At 47.1% G+C, this 12,626-nt stretch overlaps 1 protein-coding gene across 5 annotated transcripts in view; it reads left to right on the top strand.

The window, feature by feature from the left end:
- The window catches only part of trpm3 (transient receptor potential cation channel, subfamily M, member 3), a 187,611-nt gene that overhangs the window by 37,611 nt on the left and 137,374 nt on the right, over positions 1 to 12,626 (top strand). For 3 of the 5 annotated variants that reach the window (XM_061259590.1, XM_061259588.1, XM_061259592.1), the window contains exon 1: positions 1,565 to 1,761. The exons of the other annotated variants lie outside the window; for them this stretch is intronic. In XM_061259590.1, the coding sequence (XP_061115574.1) occupies positions 1,672 to 1,761 (90 nt within the window). In that variant the 5' untranslated portion in view covers positions 1,565 to 1,671. Of the gene's footprint in view, positions 1 to 1,564; positions 1,762 to 12,626 lie in introns of those variants that run through there. 5 annotated transcript variants of the gene reach the window in all.

Genomic DNA, 12,626 nt, shown 5'->3' with positions numbered 1-12,626 from the left:
CCTCTCTCTCTGTTTCCCTTTCTCTCTCCCTCCCTCTCTTTCTCTCTCTCCCTCTCTCTCCCTCCGTCCCTTTCTCTCTCTTTCCCTCCCTCTCTCTCCCTCCCTCACACCCTCTTTCTCTTTCTCTCTCCCTCCCTCTCTCTCCCTCTCCCTCCCTCTCTCTCTCCCTCTCCCTCCCTCCCTCCCTCGCTCCCTCTCTCCGTTTCTCTCTCTCCCTCCCTCACACCCTCTTTCTCTTTCTCTCTCCCTCCCTCTCTCTCCCTCTCCCTCCCTCTCTCTCTCCCTCTCTCTCCCTCCCTCCCTCCCTCGCTCCCTCTCTCTTGCGCACTGTCGTGGGCTCTTGACAGCCTCATAAAGTTGAAAGACTACAAATAGGGGAAATGGGTGATTAAAAAAGAGACGGAATAAACAGATGATTAAAGGAGAGGGAAGGCGGTGGCGAGGGACACAGTGCGGGAGAGAGAGAGACGGAGTGAGAGAGAGAGAAAGAAAGAGAGAGAGAGAAGGGAGGTGGGGTGAGAAATTCTGCCTGCTGATTGAATCCATTTTTTATTTGGTGAGTATCTCTGATAGCGGAAGAAGAGTCTGACCTGGGCACCTAGGAATTGAACACAGCCGGCTTCTCACCCTCTCTCTCCCTCTCTCTCTTCCCCATCCTCCATTCTTTCCCTTTTCTCAGTTTCACTCTCTCTGTCTGCCCTCTTTTCTCAGTCTCTGCCTTAACTCTCTCTTGTTCCATAATTATCTCCTTCACTTCTTCCGTTTCTCTGCTGTCTGTCTCTCCCTTATTCTGTCCCTCTCTCCCTCTCTCCATCTTTCTCCACTCCTCATTTTTATCCTTCTTTTCCTATTTTTTCTCACACTCCTTCCTCTCCATCCATCTGTCCTTTTTCTGTTTTGCTCAGTCTCACCTTTCTCTCTTTCTCCCATTATACATTAACATTATACATTATCCCTTCTCTTATTCATTCTCTCCCTCCGTCTCTCTATCCCTCTCCCTTCATTCCATCTCTCTCCTCTGTAACTTTTTCCCGCCCGCTATCATTCCTTGCCATTCTTTCTGTCAATTTGTCATTTTATTTCCTTTCCTACTCCATCTATCATTCTACCATCACAATCTCTCTCTCTCTCTCCCTCCCTGTCCCTCCCTCCCTCTCCCACTCTCTCTCTCTCTCTCCCTCTCTCTCTCTCTCTCGTGCTCACTCGTCTTGAAGACAGCGTTAGCCCCCCCCCGTTCCTCCGCTGATCCTTGGTCCTGCCGGTTTGGAATGCCGGATCGCGACGGTTCTCGCTCCGCGCGGATCGAATGCTCTTCCCCCGGCGCTCCCGACACCCGGATCGGCATCGGCTGCGCGCTCCGGACACCCGCCAACTAGCCGGATTACCCCCCGCCGGGAAAGGAGGGAGGGAGGGAGGGAGAGGGAGAGCGGGAGCGAACGGCAGCGGCGGCGGTGGGAAGAGAGGAGAAGGAGGAGGAGGAGGAGAGGTGTAGAGGTGGGGAGAGGGGGAGGGGGAGGAGGGGGGGTCATGCTCCGGGAGGCGGGAGCGCGGATTCGGCCGGAGAGATCCCTTCATCCGCGGCAGCTGGCCGCCAGCCCCCTGCTCTCGCTCGCCGGGAAGCGGGAATTGTGGGATTATTTTTTTGGCGGGAGGAAATAAGGAGGCGAGGAGATGAATCAGCTGGACACCCCGCGTCCCATCAACTGGACCATCAGGAAGCTCTGCCACGCCGCCTTCCTGCCCTCCGTCCGGCTGCTCAAGGTATGGGGGGGGTGTGGAGGGGGGGCGCAGGAGGGAACGGAGTCAAGTTTTCGGAGAGCGTGTTGTCTCGAAGATTTTGTGTCACGCCGCTGGAGCATTCTGGTGTAGCTGGGTGATTTTTGGAATAAAAGCAGGTTGTGTTGGATTGGGCAGCAGGATGGACGGTTGCTGTTGATGTTTTTGGAGTTTTTGGCATCTCGGGGATTTAAGCCTTTTTTTTATTTGTGCTGTTGGTGCTGATTCTGTGGTTGGCATGTGACACCACACTTGCCTGAGTGTCTGCTCGAGGAGGGTGTGCATGTGCGTGTGCGTGTGTGAGAGAGAGAGCGAGCGAGAGAGGGAGAAAGGAAAAAGTGGGAGAGAGAAAGAGGAAGAGAGAGAGAGGAAGAGAAAGAGAAAAAGTGGGAGAGAGAAAGAGGGAGAGAGGGAGAGAGAAAGAGAGGGGTCACGGTCTCCCTCCACTCCTCTCTCCATGGAGCGCCTCTTCTCTCCTGCGTCTCCTCTCTCCACTCGCGCTGCTTCTGCGCTCAATTTAAAGCTGAAAAGCTGGAAACCGCAAACCTGAGCCTGGGCAAGCTTTCTTCTGCAGACTCTCTCTCTCTCTCGCTCCATCTCTCCCTCTCTCTCTTTCTCTTATCTCCCTCTCTCTGTGTCTCTCCCTCTCTTCCGTTCTCTCTCCTTATCTCATTCTCTCTCTCCCTCTCTTTCTCTTTCCTTATCCCCCTCTCTCCCCCTCACTCTCACTCTCTCTCTGTCTCTCCCTCTCTCTCTTTCTCTTATCTCCCTCTCTCTCCCTCTCTTCCGTTCTCTCTCCTTATCTCATTCTCTCTCTCCCTCTCTTTCTCTTTCCTTATCCCCCTCTCTCCCCCTCTCTCTCTGTCTCTCCCTCTCTCTCTTTCTCTATCTCACTCTCTTTCTCTCTAACCCCCTCTTCCCCTCTCTGTCTCCCCCCTTCTCTCTCTCACCCGTGTGCGTTGGTCACGGTGCTGGACTGTAGAACTTGGGGACTGCAGGTTTGGATCTCACAGAGAGGAGCACAGCTGTGTTGTGGTGGTTGAATCCATGCCTGTCAGAATCCCAGCGTTGAGAACGGCAGTTAAACTTGCGTTTGAATCTGAGGATGTCGGGGGCCGGATGGGCGAAGGGGTGCCTGTTTTCGGGGGGCCCGTTTCAGCGGGGGAGGTGTTGGGGGTTCCTCTCTGTCTGTGGGACGCTGGGGTGGACCCCACGGCTCACTCTGCTGGAACATCGTGGGCAGCAGCCCTTTGGAAAGCTGTTCCACGGCTGTTTCCGTGGAGGTTCTCCTGCCCTGCTGAGAGTAGCCCCCCTCGCTGTGGGGCTGCAGCTCCTGACCCACACTGATGCTGATGCTGATGATGATGATGATGATGATGATGATGATGAGGAGGGGGAGGATAATGAGTATGATGACTTAATTGAGTGTGATGACTTAATTGACTTTTTTGTTTTTGCCCGGTGATTACCGCATCCAGAAGCTCTCAATCTGAAGTGCAGACAGTGGAGGAGTGAGAGAGAAGGATGGGGAGATGGAGAGAGAGAGAGAGGGATTGAGAGGGAGGGCGAGGAAGCGTAACGGAGTAAATGGAGACGGAGAGAGAAGCAGGGGGAGAGAGAGAGAGAAACAGAGAGCGGGAAGGAGAGGGAGAAACAGTGGGAGAGTGCGGTAGGGACAGAACGAGAGAGGGAGAGAGGAGGATGACGGCTTCTGTTATTGGTGAACCAGTTTCAGGGAAGCGCAGGGTGCAGAGGCGAGAGGGAGAGAGGGAGGGGAAGAGAGAGAGGGAGGGAGGGAAGGATAGAGAGAGAGAGAGAGAGAGAGATGGGGAGAGTCATGTCCTACTGTGCCTAATGAACAGAATGATCCAGCTCATTAAAGTGATACTCCGCTATTTTTCTCTTTATTTTGCGTGTCAGTAGTAACAGAGGTGGCCGCTTTACTGTCCTCGCTCCCACTGCTCTCCTCGCTCTCCTCCTCCATTCGGTGGCAGATTTGCGGCGGGAGAGCGACCGTCGGCCCGCGGGGACCGCGCCGCTCACGGGCGAACGCATCCGGACGGGGAATTTCCAAATCCTCATTAGCACACCTTCCGCAAATGGATTTAGCCCGTTGGCGCCAAAGCAAAACGTTGATTGCTCCTGAGCGTGAAGCCATTGCAGAAAGTTTTTGTGGGAAAGATAGAACCCCACCTCCTCCCTGCTCCCCTGTTTATGGTCCTGTGCAGAGGTGGGGGTGGTGGGGGTAGAGGGTGGGGTTGGGGGGGCAGGCTGTTTTCCATCCAGCTGTCTCCATGCTTGCTGCCTCAGGTCCAGAACTTGCTAATGGACATTCATTCCCCAAAGACAGTCACATGATTTCCAGCCCGATTTAAAAAGCGGCACGCATTTAGATTTGGGATGTCCTTACATGAAAGGTTGAGTGCCTCGCAGAATTCCTTCCAATATCTCCAAATTATTTTTTGTCACTGTACTTGTGTAGGTGTCCAGTGAAGAAAAACTGTACCCTTTCAAAACATAACATTTTTCAGATGTTCTCCCATAAGAAATTCATCGGTCATCGCTGCCACCTCCTCTGCCAGAATGTGAGTTGATGGAGGACACTGACTTACACTGCTTGTGCGGACAGTCTGCAGGCATCTGATTGACCCCTGATCTGTGATATCACTCAAACATCCCACCCAATGAGATTCCTCTTTACTCAGGTCACCTTATAGCCAATTAAATCCTGCCCTGCAGGGCCGCCAGCTTGGGTTGCCAGATGTCCGGTTTTCGACCGGAATGTCCGCTTTTCAAATTTGTCGTACATGTAATTTCCAGTCAGAGTAATTGATGGAAGACATTTTGGATTCGTTCCTGAGGAATTGGCGTGTCAAGGACTCCCCGGTCCGAGAGAACCACGTCGGTTTCCGAGGGGGGACCGCCAGCTGTGCATGTTGTCCGGTTTTGACAAATTGTAAACCTGGCGACCCCACCGCCAGTGGCAGCTGAAACAGAAAGTGTCTGGTTTCGGCGCCAGACGAGGGAGCCCGTCACACACCGGGATGGTGCTTTAACGGGACGCGCCACCCAGACACCCCCTCTAAGCCCGTTTGTCGGGGAGCGGGATTAGTGGCTTTCCGCCACTTTGGCCTGAAGAGTGGCTGGAGAGGGTGAGGCTGTGCTCGGATTCCTTCACTGAGGGAGAGAGAAAACCAGAGAGCTTCCTTCAGGACTGAAAGAACCAGTTATTCAAGGACGTGCGCTTAAAACCATGTACACGCACGCTCCCACGCACGCATGCACTCCCTCTGTGTCTGATCCACAGAGATTAAGTGGTGTGTGGTGGTGTTGACTTCCAGACAAATAGCGAACGACGGGTAACTAATGACGTTCTGAAAATATGGTTCCCAAAATATGTAACATGTACATATGAACATTTTGGTAAATTAGAGTATCATTTTCATAGATTTATGGTGCAAGCTTACTCAAAAAATGTCACCCGTCTCTCCTCTCCAATGTAATCCTACAGCACGACAGGGGAGACAGACAGGCAGATCCGAGAAAAGTCTCTACTAGTTCTTCCAACTGCTGTAGAGCAATTATTTCCAGGCTGGCTAATACTATTAAGGTCTTATTTGACTGCCAAGCAAGCTTCGGAGGAAATTTGGCACTATGTGTTAATGCGCCAAATTGAATCTGGAACACAAAAGCAGCTCGTATTTGTTGAACCCAAAGGCGTTCTTGAGATGAGTAGGATTTTCGCGAAAACCAGGTACGACACGTGCCTGCTTAGTGCCTTTTCACAACAACACTAGGCTCCTCAATGAAGCCCAAGGGCTTGGATTCCCTGCTGTGCTCACAAATGGCTCTGTGGGGTGCATGCAGATGACGTCATAAGTCAGGGACAGAGTTTGAGTTCATTCAGTGACCAGTGCTAGGGACATTCGATATAGGGCTAGCACATCACACCTGTCAACACGAAAATACATTTTTGAAGCTACAAAAAAGGAAGCCTTCTATATGTTTGAAGGTTGTGAATATCTTTGGATGCAAGCCTGCGGAATTGTAATTTAATTCACTCACACTGTGAAGTGATTAGTACGACAATGAGTCGAATTCTTAGACATGCTTTTAACAAGTCATTAAATTCTCAATTATCCCTGAATGTCTCCTTTCTGACCTGTGAAATGATAGGCAATCTGTCACTCTATTTAAAAGCGGGGTGGATAAACTCTAATGCAATGCTTGTAAAAGGCAATGAAATAGAAAAATATGTGACTTCAGATGAAGGACTATTTTCACATCCTAAAAGGCATATTCATATTCATCTCACCACAGCAGTAAATTCATGGGCTAACGTGTTGCTGACAGAGCGTGAATTGGTGTACAATGCTTTTTTTAAAAATGGCTGAATTGTCAACAAAAAAATGAATAGCACAAATAGAAAAACACTCAAAACAAACAAGGTATTAAAGCTCGGGAGCCCTGTGAAGAAAACGGTGTTTGAAACGAAAAGAAATTAAACAAAGAACGAGGTAAACCAACGGTGGTTTGGTGCTCATTGCCAAATTCTGGGATGTCGGAGGTGGTAATGCAGTTATCACATTGAGTCTGTCTTCTGACAGCAGACTCATTTATGACTGTTTACTTCAGAGGTGCTGTGATGTGGGAATACAGTGTGTGTGTGTGTAATTATACCTGCCTATAGATGTTACAGTTTGTGTGTTAAACGTATGAATTTCATGAGCCCCCCCACAAACACACACACACACACACACACACACACACACACGCACGCGCATGCACACGCACACGGACACGCACATGCACACACGCACGCATACGTGTACACACACACACACGCATAAACACAGCATCTTTTGAAGACAGATTGCCTTAATCCTTTCATTATTGTATTCACATGCCTGGAGCTGTTTGAAAAATAACTATGTCTGCATGACAGATGAAGTTGGAGAAGGAGATAATGTTTTCTCAAAATACATGAGGGACTTTACAAAAAGGGGTGGAAGTGAACACACATTTGATAATTAGGGACATTTGGATCATTAAGAAAGTGCTGACACTGAGTATTGTGATACAAGCACAAATCATTAGATTCCTTGGAGCTATCTGTGGCTATGCTTTATTAACCAGAGTAATGCACGTTTACAGGCCAAGAAAGGACAAAACAAACGGAAAACAGGAAAAAGATCCCTCCATTTTGTAAGCCACGTAATCCTATTCAGGGTCTCCACACAGACCGGGGGGGTTTGGGGGAGCAGGGAATCCACAGGAAGAATATGCAGACTCTGCACAGAAAGCCCCTCAGCCAGGATTTGATCCGGTTCCTTCTTCTCGCTTCGAGGCAACAGTGCTCGCTGTGCCACCCCATGCAGCAGATAAAAGCTATTTTTCAGACCGATTTGCTTTTAGTGAGATTCTGCACAAAATGTATCACACTCTACAGTGATTACACAGTGCAAGGAAGCTAAAAAAACACCGAATATCCAGGAAAAAATTGGAAAAGCTTCTTTTTTTTTTACGATTTTAATATTTTCCGTATTTTCTATTCAGTAATATCCTTGGTTTCAGTCGAGTTTTGTAAAGACATGCTGTGCTTTACATTTGAAGCATTTTGATGTATCTTTGCCTAGGAGTCCAGAGTCAGCCTCTACATTTGGCCTTTAGTACATTGAAAAGATATAAGAGTGGAGAGTGAGAGAGAGGCTGTAAACATGGTGCAGAGCTGCGTTTCTCAACCCAGTCCTCAGGAACCCCCTGTCCTGACACTTTTGGTTTTATCTCTGATCATGTACACCTGAATCCAACACGGGCTGCACGCTCGTGTGGGGAGAGAGGTCTCGGGGCAGGGGGTACATCAGGACTGCGGTGGGAAACACTGGAGGTATATGCTCATTTATAACTGACTGGGAAACCAGGTTTGTGGGTTAAGGTCAAAACAGAAGGGCCCATCTGTGAATTTCTCTCCCGAACCTCAGGGTAACGTGTCCCAAATCAGCTCTTCAATGATTACAATGTGGGTGTGTTCTCATATTACTAATTATAATCTGGGCCCCTGCTAGTGCAGAATTGCATTTGTGATGGTTATAGACAGTGTCATTGAGCGCAGTAAGGATCAATAGTGCATGCCAGCAGACGTTTGATCTGAAAAAATCTATCAACTGCTGTAGAAAGGAAATGCCCACTACGGAGGTGTGGACTTGAGACGCTCAATATTGTTTGAAAAGCTCCCTTAAACAATTATTGGGAGCACTTCTACTGTGGTTTAAACAGCATTGGCATTGTCATTGCAATCGGCTCAACGACCACAAGGCAGAATAGGGCTCAGTTTACGTTCAGTACAAGCAATTCAGGAAATTAATTTAAAATTGAATTAATTAATTTAAACATACGCTTAATAGATTATTTTCAATTAATTAAATGGATTTTAATTACATGTGCTTAATTGGAAATGGAATTCCCTTCAACCCTGTTGCCAAGATCAAGATCACAGTATCAAAGTGATGCATGTTGGGTAATGGCCTTGCAGACTCCAGGGGTGTTCGGAAGAGGTAGTAGCCAAACTTTCAGAGCTCAGATATCAGATTAAACCCATGTAACTGAGCTTGGCAGCCATTTTGAACCACTGTAGACGCTCTCTCAGACCTTTGATCATTAAGAAACATTGGTGACACTTTACTTGAACCCTTCACCATCATGTATGAAATACCACTGTCACACACATGACAAGAGCTGTCACAAGATGGTGTTGTAGGTGAGGTCAGTTTTGTCACTTTTTTGTTTTGTTTTAATTTGACATAAACTGATAGCTGTGCTATCCTGTGACAGGAGTTATGTCATGTCTATGTCAGTGTCATGTCAGCCTTATGCCGAAGGGTTCAAGTAAAGTGTCACTGAATTATTATTCATTATTCATTGTGGGTGTACAGTACAGTATCAGTTTACCTCCCACTCATGAAATAATAATACGTACAGTATGCTTATCGTCAGAGCATGTATACATTGTTTAAACATTAAATTTGTTACTCATTCAATGTTTTATTAATAGTACATATAAATATTTCTCCCACAATGCACCATTTTAAAGAAGAGAGCTGGCCTCCAGAATGACTCTGTTGACAAACTGCCAGAGAAGATCAGCTCTGTCTGCTCTGATGTGCCGTGACTGCAAGTTTGACAGGCAATCTTCCGCAAGAAATACTCCGGAGCTACATCCGATACCACTCGCATAATATGTGTTGCTTTATTAGAGATTTAGATTAATCATTGAGATTGTGAGAGGGACCATTTCAATTAGAGGATGTTTTGGAAATGAGTACTGTAATCATGAAATGAAATTAAGGACTTTGCGTGATGTGCCTGTCCATGTATTATTAATATTATAATATTTCTATGGAATATGAGTTTCTGTTTTGTTTGATAAACATGTAATAGCAGACAAATATTCAGTTTGGTAACTTCTTCTAATCATATACACACACTAAATCAATTTTATCAGAAAACAAAATGAACCGTTGTACTATATTCCCCATACTCTTTTACTGGGTGGTGCACAAGACAAGTCAGCAATTTTATATCCCATCGAAAAAACGTCCATAATTGGGTTTTTATGGAAAGAACATTGATCTGAATCAAGGGAGCAAAAAAAGGAGACTGATCATCTTTTCTACATTTTTGCAAAATCTTTTTGCTTGAACTACATAACAGTTATTTACTGACTGAACTAGTATTGAGGTTGTGTAGTTTGTTGATATGGAAACACAGACAGCGTTTAAAGATGGATTCCTCCGGAACAAAGCAAAGAAACTATTCTGTCTCTGCCATCAAGGCTCTGTCGAGCCTAAATTAAGACGCAGTGCCCGTGACATAACAGTCCTCTGGAAGAGCGATGTTAGTCCTACCTGAAGCACTCTGAGAGGATTTTCAGTCGTCTCCATCGGTGCACTTCTTAATTCTAAGTGCTTTTAAATTCACAAGGAACAGTCCCTATAAAAACGACCACAAAGTCAGCCACCCATATCAACATAATTAAAAGTCCAGTCGATAAACTTGCCATCCTGTCGCGGTAGTCAAACGCCTTCCGTGCTTTCTGCCTCGGTGGACAGGTGGGGCTTGTCCCAGAACGATTGAAGTCTCTTTGAATACCTTTATCGCCGCGTTGACGGCGTGTGTGAGAATCCGAAACCCCTGTTTCTTTTGTCGGAAGACGGCGCTCTGTGAGGGGGGAACGAGGCTTTCCGTTTGTAAAGCTGTAATTAGCAGTCAGTCGGACAGGTGCTAATTGGTGACTGACAGCCGGCGTTGCGCGGTTCATTGAGAATACCTGCCCAGAAGAAACCGCAGCAGAGGGGGTAGGGTCCCCTCTGCGTGAGTGTTACTTCATTACCGCGGAAGGCAGCACTTCTTAATTAATGGCACCCAAAGCAATTTTAAACACATTGTGGAGCCGACACATTCTGTACAAATAGCAAGTTGCTGATGACATTTTTAGCTAGTAGCGGGTCTTCTAATGCTTAAAATTAGTTTTATAACAACTGAAAACTTACATGGGAAGATACAGTCCTGCACCATACTTAGTCTTTTTTTCCCCCTAAGACGGTGCTTTTGAAATCCACGTCCTGTGGGCCACAATTTCTGCAGGTACTTTCTCCTACCGTGCGCTACACCACCTGATTTCACTAATTATTTTACCTGCTTGGTTCACATAATAAGCTAATTAATGAAATCAGGTGGTGTAGTACACGGGTGAAGCAAATGCCTGCAGACACTGTGGCCCGCAGGACGAGGTGTTGAGTGTCGTGCTGAGACTTGGCAGTCACTGTTTCCTGGGCTCCGTTCACTGAAACTCAGCTCCAGGTTAATCAGAGACAGGTTTGTACTGATGGTGCAGTGTCCTTTTTTGAAAGGAAATAATCACAGAACAATGCAATATACGAATATACCTGAACTTGGGTAGCCTGATTTGAATTGTGAGGCACAATGGAACTCTATAAAAGTATACGTAATGCCTGGAGCAGGTCCAACTTCCCTCGAGGATTGGGCACACATATGCCTCTCCTCCTCCTCTCTCTCTCTCTCTCTCTCCCTTTCTTACTTCCATCTTGTTTAAGCCAGAAACTGTGGAATAAATGGCCGCCACTCCCCTGTGGGTTATGTAACACGTTACTTTGTACATGAAAGGACCACAGAAGAACAGAACAGAGCAGGACGGCAGAGAGCCCTGCCATCGTTCATATCAGAACCGCTCAATCCTTTCCGGAGAGACCACAGAGTCTTCCGCGACGGAACAAGGCGCGTTCGGAAGAACCCCACGCCGCGTAGAGCAGGGCCTGCCCAACCCTGTTTTTGGAGATCTGGTATCCTGTAGGTTTTCACTCAAAAACTCACAACACACACCTCATTCAACAGCTAGAGATCTTGTTGAGCTACGAATTAGTAGAATCAGAATAGGCAAATTAGGGTTGTAGTGAAAACCTGCAGGATGGTGTATCTCCAGGAACGGGGTTGGGCAGCCATTGCGTCGAGCAAAGCATGCAGGCTTTGGTAACGAAAATGTGCAACATGCAGGCAGGGGGCTTGTTATAACAGAACGAGATGTGCTTTTCTTCTCGTGTCCTGCAGTTAATTCCCTTGATCAGCAGGGATGCGTTGGCACAGTGCCGTAACAGATGTGATGACTGACATTTTGGCAACTTCAATCATTTGGTACCAGAAAAAAAGGAAGCCTTTGGATATTCCCGTCTGTGAAGTTCTTAAAACATGGTGCACAATGTTTGAATGCTCTACCTGCTCCTTCGATTGATTTGTTGATGATGTGATCTGTTCTGTATTTAACCCCTCCCCTTCCCTGCCCACCCCTTCCCTAAGCCCACCAATAGCAGTCAGTGGATGAGCAGCTGTGTGACGCTGATGCAATTTATGGAGTATTTGAAAATGATTATGCCATCTTTTATGTGTGTGTCTGTGTGTGTGTGTGTGTACCTGTGCCTGTATGTGTATGTGTGCATGTGTGTGTGTGTGTGTGTGTGTGTGTTGAGGTGCTGTAGGGAGCAAAGCCTCTTTTTCAAAAACAGTCAATGAGACATTATTGCTTATTACACTCAGTAGAATTCTGTACCAGCTCCTGGGATTTTGGTTTGTTTGTGCTTCTTGACGTTAATGATAATACCTACTCCATTTATCATGCCTTGCTCATTAAATCAATAAAAATCTATTTTAAAGACTTTGTTTTGAAGTCAAACCGTACATTAAAATTATGTCCTAGACCTAGATTAATTTGTCCTCAACTTACAATTAAATACAAGTGTTCATTCATGTTGTTCACAAACTGTCAAATTCTAATGATCTCCACAAGCTTTACACAAAAATATAACACCTGCTTTCTTGCCTGAATCTAGTGTACTGTACTTTTATAACTTGCTATAAACTTGTTATAACGGATTACTTAATGCTTCATAGATTCAGTTTTGAAGACCTCCGTTGTCCGGCCCCTCCTGTTGAACCCTCAGAACGTGAGAACATTCCAGCAGGGCGGTGACGGTCCCGATGCTCCTGCCAATCAGTGAACCGACCGCTATCTCCGGGGACGAGAATTCGCCAATTTTGCCGCAAATGCCCTGGCTTCCTCACTGTATGTCAGTGTACTCAGCGATAGATGAGCCAGGACAACGTGAGGCCGTCCTCAGTCAGTTCTTCATGGAGCTCCTGTAGCCTCTCACAGATGCACGAGCTCGCATGGCTCCCCAACAGTACCCCCCCGACTCGCCCCGCTACTTCTACTGCGGACGCCACGCCCGCTAATCGCGGTGAAATTGCCGCTCGACGTCCGTTGAGGGGTATGTGTAATT

The sequence above is a fragment of the Conger conger genome, chromosome 11, assembly GCF_963514075.1.
Source record: "Conger conger chromosome 11, fConCon1.1, whole genome shotgun sequence".
Lineage (NCBI taxonomy): Eukaryota > Metazoa > Chordata > Actinopteri > Anguilliformes > Congridae > Conger > Conger conger.
This window is presented reverse-complemented; position numbering and strand designations above follow the sequence as displayed.